General features: G+C 39.6%; 1 protein-coding gene across 10 annotated transcripts in view; it reads right to left on the reverse strand.

Moving 5' to 3' along the window:
- usp45 (ubiquitin specific peptidase 45) overlaps window positions 1-12,463 on the reverse strand; it is a 203,442-nt gene extending 190,979 nt beyond the window's left edge. For 3 of the 10 annotated variants that reach the window (XM_041187570.1, XM_041187569.1, XM_041187575.1), the window contains exons 1-3: window positions 12,226-12,376; window positions 10,463-10,571; window positions 6,389-6,558 (exon numbers count right to left, since the gene is read on the reverse strand). In XM_041187570.1, coding sequence (XP_041043504.1) covers window positions 6,389-6,558; window positions 10,463-10,565 — 273 coding nt within the window. In that variant the 5' untranslated portion in view covers window positions 10,566-10,571; window positions 12,226-12,376. Of the gene's footprint in view, window positions 1-6,388; window positions 6,559-10,462; window positions 10,572-12,126; window positions 12,150-12,197 lie in introns of those variants that run through there. The other 7 variants (XM_041187566.1, XM_041187564.1, XM_041187567.1 and 4 more) reach the window with 7 other exon arrangements.
- Window positions 12,464-12,507: the final 44 nt, after the last annotated feature.

Below are 12,507 nucleotides of genomic sequence, written 5' to 3' on the forward strand. Positions count from 1 at the left end.
GAATACTTTTCTTTATTGTTTTCACGTTTTCTTCAATCTCTTCACCAGTTACCATTTTCCTCATAAGAAATCCAAAGTAGTTGATGAAGATAAAATGCCGCTTATATGTTATTTTTCATCCAGAGGCTGCAAACCCGGAGATAGTATTGCTGCTGAGTAAGCTATGCAGTGCCCTCTATTAAAGTAACACTGTTAACAGTTTGATGTCCCTTGAACTTAGAAATTCAGAGATATTCACTTTAAGTGGTGCAGGTAATGTAGGTGAGGAACAGACACATCTGAGAAACAGAGCAAACGGAAGCCAGAGGATTTAGGATGGGGAAGTGGGAGCCTAATGAATAAGCATAGGCAAAACGCATGTCAGACCCAAGCTACAGAGCATACAAATAATACCAGTCTGGGGTTCTGCCATGAAGAAAAGGATTAGACATATAGGGAAGGTCTAAACGGCTCTTCTGAAGATGTATGGCAAAAAAGACATCAGTGGACATCACTGCCTTGCTGTGCTCCAAAAGCCAACAGGAGTTCAACTCATTACAGGCAGCCGAGAGAAAGTGGCAGTTGCAAAATCACCTTCAAGCCTTCAACCACTTCATGATATGCCAAAGCAAGTCGATTAACTCAATATGGTGGCATTAAATGAAGGACTGCAAACTTGGGGAAACTATATAGAGAAGTATTTTCTTTCATGTTTTCATGGGATGAGAGCACTTCTGGCAAGGTTAGCATTTGTTGCCCATCTCAAATTGACCTTGAGAAGGTGGTTTTGAGCTGCTGTCCATCTGGTGTAGGTAGAACAAACAGTGCTATTAAGAAGTGATTTCCAAGTTTTTGACCCAGTGACAGTGAAGGAATGGCAATATAGCTCCAGGTCAGAATGGTAGTGTTCCCATGTCTCTCCTGCCCTTGTCCTTTTAGCTGGTAGAGATCACAGGTTTGGAAAGTGCTGTCAAGGGCTTGGTGAGTTGCTGCAGTATATCTAAGAACAACGAATTAGGAGGAGCAAGCCATTCAGCCTCTTGAGCCTGCTCTGCCATTCAATAAAATCATGGCTGATCTGATTGTGGCCTCAACTCATATTCTGCCTACCCCCAATAACCTTTGATTTCCTTGTTAGTCAAGAATCTATCTCTGCCTTAAAAATATTCATTGACTCTGCCTTCACCATTCTCTGGGGAAGAGTTCCGAAGATTCTAACCCTCCGAGAAAAAAACTCTTATCTCCGGTTTTATTGGAAGACCACTTATTTTTAAACCGTGTCCACTAGTCTAATCTCTCCCACAAGGGGAAACATCCTTTCAACATCCACCCTGTCGAGTCCCCTCAAGATTTTATATGTTTTAATAAAATTGCCTCTCAATCTTCTAAAATCTAATGGAGACAGGTCCAGACTGTCCAACCTTTCGTCTTAAGATGACTCCCCCACCCCAAGTATCAGTCAAGTGAGTTGCTCCCAATGCGGTTTCCTCTACAATAGAGAGACCAAACACAGACTGGGTGACCGCTTTGCAGAACACCTTCGTTCTGTCCGCAAGCATTCCCCAGACCTCCCTGTCGCTTGCCATTTCAACACTCCACCCTGCTCTCATGCCCACATGTCCATCCTTGGCTTGCTGCATTGTTCCAGTGAAGCTCAATGCAAACTGGAGGAACAGCACCTCATCTTCCGACTCGGCACTTTACAGCCTTCCGGACTGAATATTGAGTTTAACAATTTTAGATCATGAACTCTTTCCTCTATCCCCACCCCCTTTCCGATCCCCCCCTTTTTTCCCCAATAATTTATATAGATTTTTATTTTCCCACCTATTTCCATTATTTTCAAATGTATTTCCATCCTTTGTTTTATCTCTACTTTTTAGCCTTTTTCAATTCCTTCACCCCACTCCACCCCCACTAGGGCTACCTGTACCTTGCTTGTCCTGCTTTCTACCCTTAATTAGCACATTCCTTTAGATAATATTACCACCTTCAACACCTCTTTGTCCTCTTGTCTGTGACATCTTTTGGTTATCTCCACCTATCACTGGCCCTCTATCCAGCTCTCTTGTCCCAACCCCCGCCCCCTTAAACCAGCTTATATTTCACCCACTTTCTATTTTTCCTTAGTTCTGTTGAAGAGTCATGCGGACTCGAAATGTTAACTGTGCTCCCTTCCACAGATGCTGCCAGACCTGCTGAGTTTTTCCAGGTTTTTTTGTTTTTGTTTTCAATTTCCAGCATCTGCAGTTTTTTGCTTTTATCAGTCAAGTGAACCTGCTCTGAACTGCTTCTAACGCATTTATATAATTTCTTAAATAAGACGACTAAAACTGTACACAGTACTCCAAATGTGGTCTCACCAACACTCTGTATAGCTGTAGCAAAACATCCCTACTTTCATATTCCATCCCCTTGCAATAAACGACAAACCTTCCATTTGTCTTCCTAATCACTTGCTGTACCTGCATTCTAACTTTTCCTGACCAGGACATCCTGGTCGCTCTGTAATGTAGAGTTCTGCAATCTCCCTCCATTTAAATAAAATGCTGCTTTTCTATTCTTCCTGCCAAAGTGGACAAGTTCACATTTTCCCACATTATACTCCAACTGCCAAATTTTTGCCCGCTCACTTAACCTATGTCCCTTTGCAGACGCCTAATATCTTCTTCACAACTATCTTTGTGTCATCAGCAAATTTAGCAATCATACATTTGGTCCCTTCAGACAAGCCATTGATATAAATTGTAAATCGTTGAGACCCCATCACTGATCCTTGTGGCACTCGACTGGTCACACCTTGCCAAGCCGAAAAAGACCCATTTATCCCTATTCTCTGTCAGCTAACCAACCCTCTATCCATGCTAATATGTTACCCCCATGCCATGAGCTCTTATTATGTGTAGTAACATGTATAGGTTTCACACCACTGCCACTCTGCGTCAGTCATGGGGGGAGTAAATGTTTAAGGTGATGAATGGGGTGCTGATCGAGAGAGCTGCCTTGTCCTGGATGGTGCCAAGTTCCTCGATTGTCATTGGAGCTGCACTCATCCAGACACGTGGAGAGTATTCCACTCCTGACTTGGGCCTTGTAGATGGTGAAAAGCCTTTGGGGAATCAGGAGGCGAGTGACTTATTGCAGAATTCCCAGGCTCTGGCCTGCTCTTGTAGCCACAGTATTTATATAGCTGGTTCAGTTCAGTTTCTGGGCAATGGTAACCCCCTAGGATGGTGATAGTGGGAGATTCAGCGATGGTAATGCCATTGAATGTCAAGGGAAAATGATTAGATTCTCTTGTTGAGATGGTCATTGCCTGGCACTCGTGTGGCATGGATGTTCATTGCCACTTATCAATCCAAGCATGAAAATCATCCAAGTCTTGTTGTACACGGACATGGATTGCTTCAGTATCCGAGGAGTCAAGCATGTTACTGAATGCTGTGCAATCATTAGCGCACCTCTCCACTTCTGACCTTATGACGGAGGAAAAGTCATTTATGAATCAGCTGAAGACAGTTGGGCCCAAGAGCACTCCCCTGAGGAACTCCTGCAGCCATGTCCTTCGTTTCAGATGATTGGCGTCCAACAACTACAAATATATTTCTTTGTGCTAGGTATGGCTCCAATCAGTGGAGAGCTTTCACCTCAATTCCCTTTCACTTCAATTTTACAAAGGCTCCTTGATGTCATACTCAATCAAATGCTACCTTGATGTCAAGGGCAGTCACTCTCAACTAATCTTTTGAATTTAGCTCTTTGGGCCATGAGTGGATCAAAGCTATAATGAGGTCTGGCACAGAGTGGCCCTGGTAATACCCAAATTGCACATTGCTTAGTGGGTTATTGCTGCGGAAGTGTGGCTTGTTAACACTGTCGACAACAAGGTCCATCATCCCGCTGATGATCAAAAGTAGAGTAATGTTGGTAATTGGCCAGAATGGATTTATGCTGCTTTTTGTCAGACATACCTGAGCAAGTTACCACACTGTTGGGTAAATGCCAGCATTTTAGCTGTACCGGAATAGCTTGGCTAGCTGTGGTGCACAAGTCTTCAGTACCACTATTGTTAACGATATTGCAAAGGCAGCAGCATCTAAGAAGACTTGAGGATTTTGGGGTGACCTACTTCCACACCACTCCCAGAGATACAGGGATTTTCTTGCTTCAACTTATTTCTGGTAAACAGAATCCTGCTTCCAGTATCAGTGGTAAATTTGGTGTGCCACACAGCGGTTGCATCACCTCATGGCAGCAGTACAGAGACGCGCTCCATCAGTTCCCCATGGAAGCTTTCACCTTTGCAGGCACAGGCTGCCAAGGAGCACATGACTAATACTCTGCCTCTTTCAATTTCATCCGAGGACTTTGGGGACCCTGACAAATAGGCATCTTCCAGTCAAAGAGGCTCGTGGTATTTTGCAGTAGCCACCTATATCTCAGGCCTCAGCTGCTCAAATAACTCACAGAATAAGTGTTAGCATAGGGCCCAGAAAAATTCAACTGGGCACAAGGGGTGTGTACAGAGGTGGAACTTGCAGTTAACCACTGTAACAATAGACGTACAGACTACTTGGTATTTGGTTCTTTTGTATGTCAATGTCATCATCAGGCTCTCTGGGATGTTTATATGCTTTCCTGATTCCAAAGTTGTGAGGCACACAACATACTACACAAGTTTTGAGATAATTGAAGACATCCCAGACCTATCCAAACGTTCAGGCATTTCTTTGAGCATCCAAATGACTTTCAATTCAGAATTCAATGAAAGGCCATCAACCTGAAATGTTAACTGTTTCTCTCCAATATTGTTCAACTTGCTGAGTGTTTCCAGCATTTTACATTTTTATTTTATACTACACACTCTTTACTTGCTTGTTTAAGTCAAGTATTTGTTGGTTCATAGTTTTAGTGTTAATCTGAAGAGTGTAGATTCAGTCAGCTTCTTGTAGGTGGCAAATTCCATTGTCTGAAATACAGATGAGCTCTCCGTTTCATCCTTTTATCTCACCATATCTTACCTAGATATTAGTCCAGCAAAGGAACATCTAGGGAACATCTATGGAGAAGTCTACAATGCTGATCCCAATAAAATAGCTACAGAACGGGTTCCCCCCCAAATAAAAAAGCTTTCATAATCTCAGGTCGTCCCAAAGTGCTTCAGAGCCAGTTCATCACCTTTGACGTGCAGTCACTGGTGATTTGGAGGCAAATGTGGCTGCTAATTTGCATAGCAGCATCTCACAAACAGCAAAGCAACAAATGGTCAGAGTACTTGAAGAACTCCCTGCTCTTCCCAGTTTGGAATATACGCTCAAGTCTTACAGTGTGGCTTGTACCTGTATTCATGTGATTCAGAAGATGAACATGTTACTATTTAGCTAAACTGATGCTAGGCTCTTATCAATTATTTACATATCAACTTTATTACTGATTAGATCAGTTCCAATGAGGCTCACCTCTTCCTGCTTAAAGAAAAAGTTAAGAATGAAACTAGATGGATCTAAGGACCACTCTGGAGAGAACATGCCAATGCTCTTGTCTGACCCGACAGAACACTTCTACAGGCTGGGGATTTCACAATAATGCCACATTAGAGATAATATCACTGGAGTGTGCTAGAAGTGATGGAAGCCTTTCTGTAGTATCTCCAGCTTTCCACTAAAATTGGTATTTTCATATTAAAGCAAAAATATTGAGTAAAAATACTACTTTGCTGCTAAAGATACAAAAAATACAACAGACTAACATTTAAATGATTGATTCCATTTAAGTGGATCATTTTAATGCAAAGAGCAAGCTTATGAAGATGAGAACAGGAAATATTCTAACAGACTTCTTATGGCATTGTAGGAGTGGGGGAAATCCAGATAATTGTAGCTGTTTGTAAATTCCTCTAGTGAAGTTGAGATCAGTAAATTACAAGTAAATCTCAGGCTTCAAGTCAGCAAAACCCAGAATGAAATGCTAAAGTATTGAATCAAACTGTTACAACGATGTTACAGTAAGCATTATCATTATTTAACTAACTTCAAATTAATTATGCTAACCTTGCATAGTTTAGAAGGCAACATCACTTTGGCAATAAATCACAATTACCTGACACCCTACCAAGGGCATTCATATGTTGGAAAGCATTTGAAGAAAAGCAACAAGGGATGATTTCAGGACTTCAGACTCTAAATTATCAAGAGCTACCTTACAAATTTAAGCTGATCTTGAGGTGGAGTCAATGATAGTGAGAATTGTAATGGTATGTGAAAGGAATTGGTTTGATAAGCTGAATGGCTTTTACTTATTTCACGTTTAGTCATCCTATAAATTGAGCTTTCAATTACAAATTAATTCCCTATGAAGGAAACAAAGTTGCAGATTTAAATAAAATAATAAAACACTTTTTGTTGCTTACCTGGTAACCACATTTCAGACACATCCAAACATTTGATGAAACATCAGGCTCATCGTCATGTACTTTCAAACTTTTGGCACACTCTGCACAAACTGACCAGTGGTTCTGAGTAACTGCCTTCTTCACTTGGATTAGATCTACTGCTCTGCCAATATGCTGGCAGGCAGAGCCTAGAAACATAGATACAAATATATGTGTAATTTAGAAGGTAGATTTACTGCATGTTTCTAAAGTTTGCTTCGATTTGGTTATAGCCAAGGTGAAATGTGCGTCTATAATATCAGTCTTAAATTGCAGCTCAGAGTTCACATTACTTTTAACTAAGTTAAACAATGGCAAGTTAAATGGTTTCTTTGTAATAATCCCATCATTGTTTAAAGGGCAACTGTGGTACTAATCAAAGCTTTGATTTTAGTTTCAATTTATACCCTGCAATAAAATAAATATAAACAGATATGTGAAAATTAAAAAAAAACAAATAAATATTCCAGGGTACACAATATTTTGGAAAGACAGGTAGAATGGCAAAGGAGAAGGGGTAGCCCTGATTGTAAAGGATGACAGAAGGACGTTAGTGAGAAAGGATCTGGCCTCCAAAAATCATGGAGTAGAATCGATAAGGGTGGAAATTATGAATAGTAAGAGTCAGAAAACTCTGGTAGGAGTAGCTTACAGGCCCCGATAACAGTAGGTATACAGTTGGGCAAAGCATTAAACAAGAAACTATTGGAGCCTATAATAAAGGAATTGTAATAACTGTGGGGGACTTTAATCTTCATATAGGTTGGAACAATCAAATTGGCAAGAGTGGTTTAGAGGTGAGTTTGCAGAATGTTTTTGTCATGGTTTCTTGGAGCAATACGTTTTGGAACCAACTAGGGATAAAGCTATCTTAAATCTAGTATTGTGTAAAGAGGCTGGGTTAATTAGTAATGCCATAGCTAAAGGTCCACTGGGAAATAATGATCATAATATAATTGAATTCCATGTTAAGTTTGAAAATGACATATTCCAATCAAAAACAAGAATCTTAAACTTAAACAAAGCCAGTTATTTACGTACGATGGGAGAACTGGCTAAGGTTAATTGGGTAAATTGACTAAAAGGTATAGAGGTAAATGAACAGTAGGAAACATTTAAAGAAACAAATCAAAATGTTCAACAAAAATACATTCCATTTAAAAACAAAAACTCAGCAAGAAAGACCCACCGAAGTTTGCTCAGAAACTTAAGGATAGTATTAGATTAAAATATGAGGCTTATAATATTGCAAAAAATATAGTCCCAAGTCTGAGAATTGTGAATGTTTTAGAAACCAGAAGGCCAGCAAAAAGGGGGGAAAATGAGGTAAACTAGTCACAAATATAAAACCAGGTTGTAAGAGTTTTTATAAGTATTTAAAACGGAAGACAGTAGCTAAGGTAAATGGCTCCTTAGAAGCACAGAAAAGAAAAATTATTCTGGGGAATGGGGAAATGGCAGAGACATTGAACACATATTGTGTGTCTCTCTTAACAGTACAAGACAGGTTTCATACCAGAAACTGATGGTAACCTAGCAGCAAAAAGAGCGAGGAAATTAATATCAGCAAAGAATAAGTGTTGGAGAAACTTAAGGGACTAAAATCTGACAAATTCCCAGGACCTGAACTCTAGGTGATAGTAGATGTGTAGGCTATGATTTCCCCAAAATTCCTTAGATTCCGGAACAGTGCCATTAGATTAGAAGTTGGAAGATGTTACACCACTTTACAAGAAAGGGAGGAGAGAGCAAACATTGAACTACAGACCAGTAGCCTAACATCAATCGGTGGGAAAATGCTGGAATCTATTATTAAGGAAGTCTTAACAATGCACTTAGAAAAGCATAGCATGATTAGAACAGGTCAACATTGTTTACTAAAGAGAGATCCTGTTTGACAAATTTATTGTTTTTTTTTGAGGATGTAACTAATAGGGTAGATAAAGGGGAACCAGAAGATGGTGTATACCTGGAATTCCAAAAGGCATTCAATAAAGTGCAAGACTAGAGGTTAATACACAAGATAAGGGCTCATGGAGTTGTAGGTAATATTTTAGCATAGATAAAGGATTGGTTAACAGATAGAAAGCAGGGAGTGGGCATAAACAGGGCTTTTTCAAATTGGCAGGCAGTGAATAGCAGAGTGATTACTCAGATATTTATAGCACAGAAGGAGGCCATTTGGCCCATCGTGTCTGTGCCAGTGAACAAAGATCTGACTACACTAATCCCATTTTCCAGCGCTTGGTCCATAGCCCTAGAGGCTATGCCATTGCAAGTGAATATCTAAACACTTCTTAAATCTTATTAGAGTTTCTGACTCAACCACCCTGTCAGACAGTCAGTTCCAGACTCCCACCACCCTCTGGGTAAAAAAAGTTCTCCTCAACTCCCCTCTTAGCCTTCCACCTCTTACCTTAAATCTATGCCCCCTGGTTATTGACCCCTCCACTAACGGAAAAAGTGCCTTCCTATCTAGTCCATCCAAGCCCCTCACAATCTTACACACCTCTATTAGGTCCCCTCTCAACCTTCGCTGCTCCAAGGAAAACAACCTCAGCCTATCCAATCTTTCCTCATAGCTCAGACCCTCCAGCCCAGGCAGCATCCTAGTCAATCTCCTCTGCACCCTCTCCAGTGCAATCACATTCTTCCTATAATGTGGTGACCAGAACTACACACAGTACTGCAGTTCTGGCCTAATGAGCATTTTACATAGTTCCAGCATAACCTCCTTGCTCTTGTACTCAATGCCTCGGCTAATAAAGACAAATATCATTATTTTATATTATTATAATCCATATTATTTCTATGGAATAGCAGGTATTTCAATTTGTAACTGTACCAATAACAATCATACGTTTCAATTGTATAAATGAAAATCTAACTACTACACATGAATAAAGTACATGTTTAAAAAAATATTAATGTATAAAAATATAACCCTCTCAACTTTGGGATCCATGCACTATTTGACTTTTTCTGCAAGAATGCTTTTTACGCACTCAGTAAAGCAGTTATAATAAAACAAAAATCTATTTAAATGGAGAATTAACTAGGGGTCGCTTTCATTAGTTTCCCCGCAATGTTAGGAACATTTTGGAGTTACTGGAAGATTAATCAAGATACCACCACTAAAATTATGAGGTTACTTTTTTTTAAAAGACCAAGCTGTAGTGATTAAAAATCATGGCAGCTCAAAGATGATCTTTTATACATTTTAGATGGACATGGTTCAATTAATTGACCATATATACAGTGTTTGGTTTTAAACCAATCAACTGGCTACTGATGGCAATTTCATCAACCTAGCTAGACCAGTGAAATCCAGCCAGGTGACACCACGGCCATGAATAGGAATTTTTACACTCATATTTGTCAAAGTTATATATACTTATTGCATCATTAAACATTTTTTAAATCAGCATACAGTCTTCTCAAACAGGAGGATATGGAGCATTTTTGGGAAAGAGGCAAGTCAGCCATACAATTTTCACCTTGTTTATAAACAAGTCAGGGCAATTTTCTATTCACATATATTGGTTAGTCTGCTGTGTATTTTGATCAATTTTTGTTTTAATTTTAAATTCAGTCACTCCAAAGCAACAATAATCAAACAACCCTGTTTTAAACCTAAACAAAACTGCAAGATTATAGATATATCATACCACATGAGCTTAAATAGAAAATTTTCAAGTGTAGCCCCTTAAACAGCATAACTAAATCAGTAAATGCCTAGCTGAACAACTGATAGGTATTACAGTGGATTAATGCACTCCAATTACTCTAATGTTACTGCTCAAAATATATATATTAGTACATGGTAGAAGCTTATTTTCAAAGTATGGATTGACCAGATGAAAAAAAATTGGTAAAATTCTTAAGTTGCCAGGTTCTGAAACACGATTTGAAAAAAAACTTTACAAGTGCTTACAATGAACATTCCATTATACTTTGTACTGGCTGTGCCTACTGTCCAATTCTATCCAAGGAGAACATATACTGTCCCCACCACAAAAAGTATTACTCTTGTAAAAAGAACAACTGCCTTACTGGAGACTTCATCAGATGAATCTTCATCTTGATGTTTTTCAGGCCTTCTGCTTTTCTTTGTCATTTCACCATTACGCTGGGAGAATGGATCCTTTACCCGCATCTGTCACTGATAATTTAACATGCTGCATAAATAACTTTACAAGAATGCACTAGTACAATAAACAGCTGAAGACCGATAATTAGTAAATATTTTTTAAAATTAAATAACTAAGACCCAGAGTGCAGGACAAGCTTAAAGTGAAATGAAATAAACAAATGGGGCTTGAAATCACAGTTTTTCCAGAATTTCAGATCAAAATGACTACGAGGGCTACTTTTATTTACACACTTATAGTATAAAACAGAAAGCTGGATTGCCTAGCCCCTCGATGCCTCCACGAGAACTAGGATTTGTGTTCTAAAATGCTGAGTGAAAGCAGCCCCACTTAACGTGGAAGTGTGGCTTTGGCATAAAAATGTTAAGAAATGCAGTTTATTTTAATTCAATGCAATGTTTTGACAACAATTGCAGAGCTGATCTGTACCACAGAAAATACAAGTATACAACACTGCCCTAAGGAAAAGCTAATATATTTACTAGTATTTTCATAAACAAATAAATATATATATAGAATTTTCAGTTCTCTTGGGGCAAATAAAAAAAAATGAAGACGTTGCAGGTGTTGTTCAAAGGCAGTTTGGGACCTGTAAGATGATACCTGAAAATTACTAGGCTTGCAATAGCCGAACAAGTGCAGGCCAATTTGCCGAAGCCATATATGACTGGCGAGAGGTAGAAGTATTACATGCATTACCGAAAACAAGAGATAAAGGTGTCTTTTTTTTCAGGTTTCAATGCTTAATTTTAGGATTTTTTTTGCGTATACTAAATCAGTCGACGTTTTCATTCCATTGTAAGTAAAAATCGAACCATAAGCAGAAGCTTCGGTGAGTTCGGGAGGTGTGCTTAAATTTTGACTTACTTTGCTCCAATATGAAAATTAAGTTTATGGTACAAAAACAACCAGAAGTTAATTCAATGGAGCATGACTTTTCAAACGTAATTGAAATAATGTGGAATGGTTTAATAAATTTACCCCACAAACTTTAAGAAATTCAAGGAACTTGTAACCATAGCAACTTGCACCCAAATACCATGGAAATTTCAGTTGTATTTTTACCAGGAAAAAGGAGGGAAACTTTCATAGTTGATATTTAGTAAAAGGAAAACTTTTTTTTAAACTGCTGACCCACAATTTCTGTTAACAGCTTGTCACCGTGACATGACTTTATAGCAATCCCCTCCATACAAAATGAAGTTTACATATCAAACTGAATTGCGGTTTTTGTGGCAGTATTCGAGTCAGCACATTAAAAGGCATTTGGATGAGTTACCGCAGGTAAATATTCTAAATAGCTAAAGATAAATCCATAGGTACCAAAGTAACCAGACACAACTGATTAAAAAAAATCATTAAAATTAGATCTAATTGGAACTCAGTTGGTGTAAATAGTGCAAGTAAAACATGGTTAGATTTATCCGCAATGCCTCGGGCAGAGAAACTATTCTAAAACTGCAGTCTATTTAAAATCGGTTGGTCAGGAGACGCGGGCCTTGCTCTTCGGTTTTTCCTCACTGAGTGAAATACCACCAGCTCTCGGTCTGCCTGCCTGCCTATCACCTTTGTGGATCTGACTGTCTCACACCGGTCTCCGGAGATTCGGCACGTCCCGGGAAGGGTCAGGTTACCACCTAGCTTGTAGCCCTCCTGGAATCCTACCCGAGGGTGCCACCGCTGAGGGCCGGGTTCCCAATGGGAAAGAGGAGGCCTCCCACTGCCTTCTAGCAGCTTCGACGTGCGGAACCCGACAGCCAAGCTCCAACTCCCGCGCTGACCGGAAGCCCAGGCTGGCCGAAACCCACCTCGCGACGCAGCCCACCTTCCCGTTAGAAATCAGTCGGCTTATTTCCGTGTGCGCATGTGCCAGCACCCACTCCACAACCCCCGCCGGAAATACGGGCGGTTTTATTTCCTCTGGTGACGGTTAATTTTGGAAGCTTG

The sequence above is a fragment of the Carcharodon carcharias genome, chromosome 5 (genome assembly GCF_017639515.1).
Source record: "Carcharodon carcharias isolate sCarCar2 chromosome 5, sCarCar2.pri, whole genome shotgun sequence".
Taxonomy (NCBI): Eukaryota; Metazoa; Chordata; class Chondrichthyes; order Lamniformes; family Lamnidae; genus Carcharodon; species Carcharodon carcharias.